Raw genomic sequence first — 9721 nt, 5'->3', positions numbered from 1 at the left:
GGAGGAAAGCAAATTGACCCAGTGCGAAATAAGCTCTTCCCATAAACTAGGGTCGGCTTTGGTTGAAGTGTCACCGTTTGTCTCCCACACAGCTGCCCCTGTGTCCAACGTCTTAGGAGGGGCTGCAAAATCACCAGCAGGGAAAGGGCCTGGCGAACAGCAGGCAGAGCTGTCTGTGTTTGCTGTCACCATGAGGGCTGTAGGATAGAACAGAGGCATCTCCACATCTGCAAGGGAGCCAAGCAGGACAGCCAAGTCTCTCGCCAGCCCAGGCTCCCCTCTGCTCTCCCTTCCTGAGAACCAGCACTGGGGTCTTGCTTGAGAGCTTAATCGGACTGGTGGGTTGAAGGAGGAAAAGCTGGGCAGCTGAGCCAAGCGGAAAGAAGGATTGTGATCCCCTAGCCGGGTCACTGAGCGGCAACCATCTAATGCCAGCAGGATTTTGAAGTGCCGAGGAAATCGGTTGAGTTGGGATCTCTGCCTTGTAATGATCTTGCATGGTTTGTGGCATGAATCTCTGGGGTTGAAGAAGGAAGAGTTTGCGAGAAAATATAAAACATCCAACCTCAGTGTGGGCTTAAGAGAACCCACTTTAAAAATTCATGGCGTTGCGATCCAGATATGTGAATCAGTGGGTGAACTGATCAGAGCCGCTGGCTGAGAACCCTGCAATGAATGCCTCTCAGTAAGTGAGATGTCAGCGTGGATGAACAGGAGGAGCTAACATGGTTTCCAAGAGGGCCGGAGTATTTGCTTTCTGCCCAGCTGCCAGACTGCTTTTGGAGTAAGCCTTCAGCAGAATTGGGGAAAGAAGGCAAAGAAGAGGGGGAGTTAATTATCTGGCAAAGGAGCAAGATGGAAAGTGTCTACCTGTGCTCAGTGCTGGCTTTGGTGCACCATGCCCTCGCTGTGACTTGGCTGTAAGTAAACCCTAGAATCACAGAATGGTAGAGTAGGAAGGGACCCCGAGGGTCATCTAGACCAACCCCCTGCGATGCAGGAGTCTTTTGCTCAACGTGGGACTCAGTCCTGAGATTAAGAGCCTTGTGCTCTTGCCGGCCAAGCTACTTGGCTTGCCACTTGCCTAAACTTCGCAAAGGGAGGAAGGGGTGGGGTTGGTGGACGATCCTTCCTGTGGAATGAATTCAGAGGAAAGTGAGAGGGACACGCTCCAAAGGAGAACTGCAGTCAGAGGGCTTGAGGCGGATGACTTCACTTTGCTTCAACTGCAGTGGTACCTCTGGTTACAAACTTAATTCGTTCTGGAGGTCCGTTCTTAACCTGAAACCGTTCTAAACCTGAGGTACCACTTTAGGTAATAGGGCCTCCCACTACCACCATCGCGTGATTTCTGTTCTCATCCTGAGGTAAAGTTCTCAACCCGAGGTACTACTTCCCAGTTAGCGGAGTCTGTAACCCAAAGTGTTTGTAACCCAATGTGTTTGTAACCTAAGGTACCACTGTATTCTGTTGAATAGTGTTAAGTTGTGGGTGGTGTTAAGTTGTGGGTGTTAAGTTGTGGGTGAACATATCAGACGACACAGCGATTCTTCAAACAGCTCTTGTTTATTCACAGGCCAGAACAGAACTGAACTGAAGGGTTCAGTCAGCCTGCTTATATAGAGCCCCAGTACAACATAACTGTAACAACTTTCTGTAACTACCCAATCCCTGAACGTCACTTTCAATCCCTTATTTGCATATGTTGACCTGAGTAAAAAACTATCTACAGTATCCCCCTGCTGGCCCAGGGTGAGAACTTCAGTACATAACAGGGGGAAACGCTCAGGAATGCAGAAATGCTGCCACCTGCAAGAAAAATGCAGCTGGGTCATAATGACATGGGTGAGGGGACTGATTCCCCTTTCCCAAAACTGTTTAACAATCTTGTCTCCAATGCTTCCCCTTCCCTACCCTTCCTTTTGCATAGATACCTGGCCAAACAGCCCTCCCTCCGAGGGCTTGTGAGGGACCCCAGCGCCTGCGAAAGCTTGAAGGGTTTGTCACAGGAGCAAGTGAGGATATGCCACCGCCAAGCGGAAGCCATGGACTCGGTAAAGCATGGCGCTGAGGTGGCCCTCAAAGAGTGCCAGCACCAGTTTCGCAACCGCCCCTGGAACTGTTCCACCCTGCAGGGGCTGCAGGTTTTCGGGAAAGTTATTCTGCAAGGTCAGACTTCATTAATAACATGACTAGGGCATACCAGTCAGTCAGTCAATCAATCAATCAATCAATCAATCAATCAATCAATTAATACACTTGTATTCCTTCTTTCCTCCAAGGAGCTCAAGATGGGGCACATTGTTCTCACTGCCCCTCCATTTTTTCCTCACAGCAACCCTATGAATAAGGTTAGGTTGAGAGACTACGGCTTTGCAAGCACCATGCATTTAAAGCACATGTAGGTAAAGGTAAAGGGGCCCCTGACCATTAGGTCCAGTCGTGACCGACTCTGGGGTTGCGGCGCTCATCTCGCTTTATTGACCGAGGGAGCCGGCGTACAGCTTCTGGGTCATATGGCTAGCATGACTAAACCATTTCTGGCAAACCAGAGCAGCGCACGGAAATGCAGTTTTCTTTCCCGCCGGAGTGGTACCTATTTATCTACTTGCACTTTGACGTGCTTTCGAACTGCTAGGTTGGCAGGAGTTAAAGCACATGACTTCCCCCCAAAGAATTCTGGGAACTGTGGTTGGTTAAGGAAGCTGAGAATTGTGACTCTGTGAGGGGTTAAACTACAGTGCCCAGGATTCTTTGAGGGATGCCGTGTGATTTAAATGTATGGTGTGTACGCATCTCCACTGGCCCAAGGTCACACGGCACACTTCATGAATGCATGAGGATTTGAACTCTGATCTAGTTCTAGTCCAACACTCTAACCACTGCACCACTCCCATCTAAGCCACATATTCTTAGTATCAACTTGGGTTCTTATAGCAACAGCAAATGGAACCCTAACCCAGTATAGAATCTAAACTAAATTGGCATACAGTGGTACCTCCGTTGTCAAACCTAACCCGTTCCGGAAGACCGTTCGACTTCCGAAACATTTGACAACTGAGGCATAAAGGGCGGTCAGCAAAGTCAATGGAGAAAATTGAAAATAGTGCAGCAGAAGCTGTTTGACTTCCAAGGCACATTTGAAAATGGGACCATTTATTTCTGGGTTTTCAGTGTTTGAAAACCGAAACGTTTGGCTTCTGAGATGCTTGAATACCGAGGTACCACTGTACCACAGCAGGACTCCAGAGTTTCATATTTCTGGTAAGGGAACTTGGTTGCTATGCTGTTATGCAGTAGTTAATATAAGGAACTTGGTTCATATGGTGCCTGCCCAGCTTTCTACAGCAACAGACTAAGCCGTATAACTAGAGCAGGAGCAAAGAGAAATGATGAGGGAAAAGCTTCGTGCAGATGTTTCCTCAGCATTCCTCCAAAAAGGCCTCGCTGAGAAGGCAGATCTTGCAAGTAAGAGGTCTTGGAAGAAACACTAGCAAAATCTTTCTGTCATGGATGTCATCTTTCTGCTTGGATTCCTCAACTACCTCTGAATTTAGACTGCTTCATTTTATTCAGTGGCTCAGTGATGCTCTTGTGTCTTGACAGTGAAGAAAGGATGGATGAAATTTGTGGTGAGGATTCCACCCAAAAGACACTCGTGAAATACCTATTTAAGATAAGGTTTCATACTGCAAAGGCCTTCTGGGTGTGGGTACACTGTATATCTCTATAAGAATGAACATTGCATGCACACACAAATCCACACCCTCCAACATTTATCCGATGAAAAATAGGGACGTCCCATTCCATAATGATAATTTTACTATTTATACCCCACACATCTTACTGGGTTGCCCCAGCCACTCTGGGCAGCTTCCAATGTATATAAAAACACAATGTATATAAAAAACACAGGAGCCACCCAATCCAGCTCCAGGTGGGAGTGAATCAGTGACCTGACTGGCCTGCAGGAGCAGCCAATCAGGCTGCTGGATGAAGTGAATCAGCAACCTGATTGGCCTGCAGGAGCAGCCAATCAGGCTTCTGGAGGAGGTGAATCCACAACCTGATTTGCCTACAGGAGCAGCCTGGAATTAGCCAATCATGCGGGGCCCATTGTGTAAATAATGTATATATAGCTAGACGTTTTGGGGGAAGTTTCATTCATTGCTACTAAGAGCATGAAATTCACACTCAACTCTGAGTATATTTCATAGAGCTTGGCTGCAGGACAAGCCACCATCCGACCATCTTAGAGATGCCACTGGATTTGTGTAGGGCTTACTGCTGGGCTTTTCTTCTCCCAGAGATATCCCACAAGGCAGCAGAGGTTTAGGATCAGAGTTTTCCTTCTCCTAGATGGGCTACCGTTTCCCAGGTTGACAAGCCCCACCTGCCCCTCACTTCCCTCTACTTCCCAAGTGCAGTGTTTGGCTCCCCACCCCCAAATAAATGGCAACCATTCACCTAGACTGGAGAAAATAAAGGGTGCACTCTATATACGAAGGGGTACATGGACATACACACACATTCTCACACATCCATAGGCCTTCCTAGGCACTGCAAAGACTCGGGGTAGAAGCCCCACAACACACATTTGTATAGGCTGATTTCTTTGTAGAGATGCCTCTTGGAAATTAAGGGGGTGGGTGGGTGGGGTATCACCAGCCCTCTGCTTTGCAGTGCCCTCTTCCCATTTGCAAAGTCAGCACTCAAAAAATGCTTTAAGGAAGGGATAGGGCCTGGGGCTTCAGCCCTCTAAGCCACCTCTCATCAGCCCTTCTGCTAATACATTCTTTTCTGCAGGCACTCGGGAATCGGCTTTTGTTCACGCTGTCTCTTCAGCTGGGATCGCATTTGCTGTGACCCGAGCCTGTAGCCGCGGCGAACTGGAAAAGTGTGGGTGTGATCGCAAGGTCAGAGGAGTCAGCCCTGAAGGTAAGGAGAAATACAACTGGCATGAACTAGTAATCATGCCCCGGTCTAAGGAGGAGAGCGTGAGTAATATGAGCAAGGGGAAATGTCAGTTTCAGAAAGGAATCACTCTGGTGTTCCTAGCTATGTGGAAGAGTAAGGGAAGAGCAATTAGCTTTGACTGGAAGAATAAAGGGAGAGGCTTCTATGTGACCATGGGCACCCTGATTTTTTTCTTGTCCTTAGGAGGAGGAGCTGCTGTGATTCATTTCTGCAGAAGCACAGAAAACCACATTACATGCCTCATAAGAATCTGCTTTTTATTTGGTTTTAAGGAAGTTGCTTGGATTTAGGCATAGCTGTCAAGTGTCCCTTATTTGGCGGGACAGTCCCTTATCCCAGCGCCATGTCCCGCTGCTGTCCCTTATTGATGAGGCTTTGTTTGGCTGCTGGCTGGGCTTTCTGCCTTTGGCTCAGAGGGGCTCAGAAGTTGAACATACCTGTGCCCGGAAAATCCCTTATTTTGGCTGCTGATCCCTTATTTTCGAGGCTGCTGGTCCCTTATTTTCAAATCTGTAAGTTGACAGCTATGCTTCTAGGACTGGGACTGTGTGTGTATAAGGCCTCCTAGATTGAACCTTAGAAGCCCATGGGGTTGTCGGACAACACTTTTAGTGGTTAGAGGCTAAGACTTTGGCATCCTTCTTTCCATTCTCCTCTACAGTCATACCTTGGAAATCGAACAGAATCTGTTCCGGAGGTCCGTTCGACTTCCAAAACGTTCGAAAACCAAAGGACGGCTTCTGGTTGGCTGCAGGAAGCTCCTGCAGCCAATCAGAAGCTGTGGAAGCCCCATTGGACGTTTGGCTTCCAAAACTAGTTTGCAAACCGGAACACTCACTTCCGGGTTTGCGGCGTTTGGGAGCCAAAACGTTCAAGAACTAAGCTGTTCAAAAACCAAGGTACAACTTTACTAGGAAAAAAATGGAACAAATACATTTTGGAAAATAAAATTTAAAAGCCCCTGCTTTTGTCTGACTTGTGCATGTTGCAGAATTCAGGTCCTCTGGTTGCGGAATGTTGAACCTGCATTTTAGTACTGACTGTACAGAACTCTGTTCCCTCTTCTCTCCCAACCCAACAGGGTTCCAGTGGTCAGGCTGCTCTGACAACTTGTCCTATGGCATTGCCTTCTCCCAGGCCTTCGTGGACACCACGGAGCGGAACCGTGGCGCTTCCTCCAGCAGAGTACTAATGAACTTGCACAACAATGAAGCAGGCAGAAAGGTAAGTCTCATGATGGGGCTTATCCATGCTGCTGGTTCAGGTTGGTCGGGAGCTTCCTGTCACATACTCTCCAACATTTCTCCAATGAATTAGTGACGTCCTTATCAATAATAATAATATTTCTACCCTGCCCATCTGACTGTGTTGCCTCAGCCACTTTGGGCGGCTTCCAACATATATAAAAACCCAATAAAACATTAAAGATTTTAAAAAATCCTTCCCCATACAGGGCTACCTTCAGATGTCTTCTAAAGGTTGCATCTTATCTCCTTGGCTTGGGGGTCGCATAACTCCATACCCTCCAAAATGAAAATAGGGATGTCCTAAGGAAAAGCAGGACATTCTGGGATCAAATCAGAAACCAGAGCGGCTTCTGTAAACCTGAGACTGTCCCTGGAAAATAGGGACACTTGGAGAGTCTGGAATCCACCCTGCAGCCTGCAGCCAATCAGAGCTTCCTGCAGCCAATCAGAAGCCATTCTTTGGTTTCCAAACGTTTTGGAAGTTGAACGGACTTCCGGAATGGATTCCATTCGGCTTCTGAGGTACGACTGTACTTTAAAAGTAAACCGACTTCACTTTTAAAAAACCAACAATGACGGACAGCTGCAGGCACATAGTAGACAGCCTTTCTGACTTCTTGCACTTAAAGGAAAGTGCAGCTGAGTACATCAAGAGGTTTCAAGGAAGTGCAGGCACCTAGGAGGACTGCAGAATGCACACCACCAGAGAAACTCCTTATAAAAAGACAGAGCACTTGCAAAACCCTTTGGCCACATCCAAAGTGAAGTAAATGCAGCAATAACCTCCCTCCTTATCCCGGAAAACTTCACCAAAGTTTTCCTTCTCGTTTGATAATTTTCAAATGCAGTTTCTTTCCATGCTGATGGTGAGCATTTTTTTGGGGGGGGGACACAGACAAAATTTCCAGCACATGCGGGTTCGCGTCATGCAGATGACAGACGGCTCTAGCTCCTGACGCTTCTGCTACACTGAAATATGCTTGGAGTCAAGAGTGGATTTCATGCTCTTTATTCAGCTCAAAGTGGTGAGAAGGAATGAAAATTCCCCCAAAATATCTGCTTTATATACATTATTTACACAATGGGCTGCACGTGATTGGCTAATTCTGGAATTCTCCTGTAGGCCAATCAGGTTGTGGATTCACTTCCACCTGGAGCTGGATTGGGTGGCTCCTGCAGACCAATCATACTGCTGCATCCTATTGTTCTAGGACCAATCAGACTGCTGCATTTTGGATCCTATTGTTCTAGAACCAATCAGACTGCTGCATTTTGGATCCTATTCAACTCAGTACATACACGAAACTTGAAGGTGCCCTTGGAATCTTTGCTTCTGTTTTCTAGGCCATCCTGTCCCACATGAAGGTGGAGTGCAAGTGTCACGGGGTGTCGGGGTCCTGTGAGATCCGCACGTGCTGGAAGGTCATGCCCCCGTTTCACCAAGTGGGCAACCTCCTGAAGGAGAAATTTGAAAGCGCCACGGAAGTGCACCTGAAGCGCGTGGGATCCCGAAAGCTGCTGGTACCCAAGAGCTCCCGCTTTAAGCCCTACGCTACTCATGACTTGGTCTACTTGGTGGCCAGCCCGGATTTCTGTAACTGGGACCCCCGAGGAGGGATCTTTGGCACCACGGGACGTCAGTGCAACAGGTCTTCCCCCGCTGTGGACGGCTGCGAGCTGCTTTGCTGCGGCCGCGGCTTTCGCACGGCTCAGGCTGAGGTGGTGGAAAGATGCAGCTGCAAGTTCCGCTGGTGCTGCTCAGTGAAGTGCAGGCAATGCCGGCATCTGGTGGAATTGCACCGCTGCCGCTAGGAGGGCAGGTGGGAAGAGGAAGGGGCCGCTTGCCAAGGAAACAGAAACTCTGGCTAGGGACTCTTTCGTCCATCAAAGGGGCAGAAGCCAAGTGAGTCACAGGGCGACAGGCTCCGTTGCCAAGAGCTGGGTGTGAGCGGTTGGGAAGGACACGTTTCAGGAGCGTACCCTACCCAACATGACGACGTCTTTCTGGCAGAGGCTGCGGCAATCCAAATGGTTCGCTTTGTTCCGCTTTTCTTGGGACACTCTGTTTTTTGGACACAGGGCATGCAGCCAACTAATTTCCTTGCATAGTAGAAATAAAATGACTTTACTACAGAAGTCTGTGTGCTTTTGTGGGTGCGTGAATAGGAGCTCCAGTCTGGAAGATCTGAACCAGGTGTCAGCAACCTTTTTCAGCCGTGAGCCGGTCCTCCATCCCTCAGACCATGTGGGGAGCCGGACTATACAGTGGTACCTCGGGTTAAGCACTTAATTTGTTCTGGAGGTCTGTACTTAACCTGAAACTGTTCTTAACCTGAAAACCACCTTAGCTAATGGGGCCTCCTGCTGCCGCCGCACCGCCGGAGCACGATTTCTGTTCTCATCCTGAAGCAAAGTTCTTAACCTGAAGCACTATTTCTGGGTTAGCGGAGTCTGTAACCTGAAGCGTATTTAACCTGAAGCGTATGTAACCTGAGGTATCACTGTATTTTGAAAAAAATATATGAATGAATTCCTATGCCCCACAAATAACCCAGAGATGCATTTTAAATAAAAGGACACATTCCATTCATGTAAAAACATGCTGATTCCTGGACCATCCGCGGGCCGGATTGAGAAGGCGATTAGGCCACATCCGGCACCTGGGCCTTAGGTTGCCTAACCCTGATGTTATATGGTAGGGGTGGGTACAGATGTACTTTTAAAATAGGCTTCCCCTTCCCATTTATAGTGGTTTCTTCCAGTGCTATTTTTCTGGAAAAAGAGGTGGCAGAACTCACCATGAACGCCTCTGTTGCTTTCTTATAATGGCAATGGCACTCACCTAAGAGGTGCCAGAACTGAGGTCCAGTGAGCTCCGGCTGAAAAGAATAATCCCTGGTTTCCTCCATGTGTGTGACACAATAAGCAGATGTGTTCCTTAGGGATTTGAACCCAGATCGCTGTTGTACGCCTTTCTCCTTCTCCCAGTCTTCAAAAGGACTGTCCATCCATATTTTTCATTTTAAAAAATGCAACTCGACTAGTCATTTGAAAATATAATTGTTTTATTTATTAAAGGGAAATCTGTTTCTTCCTTCCTTCTTTTTTATATTTTGGTTTATTGATTCCAAAAAGAAAACGAACAGTCAACGAAAACACTTTCACATCTTACGAGAAGATATAATAGTTTCATAATACATATCTTCTATGGAGACTTCCCATCACCCCATCATGATTCCTTAGTACTTTTTGGTTTGTTGCACTTATCTTTATCACTAATAATACATCTTAGTTCTATTAAGTTACTATGGTTTCCTACTTTCCTACATAAGTCACTCCAGGCCTGCTGACGAGTTCAAATTTTTGCAGTGCTCCTTGAGATACTTTCTATACGTGTCCCATTCCCTCATAAATGTTTGTTCAGTCCGGTCCCTTAATTTTTTCGTCATTTTTTCTAATTCTGCAAACTCTTAACAGTTTTGATTGCCACTCCAGTT

At 47.3% G+C, this 9721-nt stretch overlaps 1 protein-coding gene across 1 annotated transcript; it reads left to right on the top strand.

Moving 5' to 3' along the window:
• The first annotated feature begins 416 nt into the window (after nucleotides 1–416).
• On the top strand, nucleotides 417–8378 carry LOC128404972 (protein Wnt-4-like). The gene is made up of 5 exons (XM_053371106.1): nucleotides 417–920; nucleotides 1931–2169; nucleotides 4807–4938; nucleotides 6059–6201; nucleotides 7569–8378. The coding sequence occupies exons 1-5, from the start codon at nucleotides 856–858 to the stop codon at nucleotides 8034–8036; spliced, it is 1047 nt and encodes a 348-aa protein (XP_053227081.1). The 5' UTR covers nucleotides 417–855; the 3' UTR covers nucleotides 8037–8378.
• Nucleotides 8379–9721: the final 1343 nt, after the last annotated feature.

This window comes from Podarcis raffonei, chromosome 17 (genome assembly GCF_027172205.1).
Source record: "Podarcis raffonei isolate rPodRaf1 chromosome 17, rPodRaf1.pri, whole genome shotgun sequence".
Classification (NCBI taxonomy): domain Eukaryota; kingdom Metazoa; phylum Chordata; class Lepidosauria; order Squamata; family Lacertidae; genus Podarcis; species Podarcis raffonei.
This window is presented reverse-complemented; position numbering and strand designations above follow the sequence as displayed.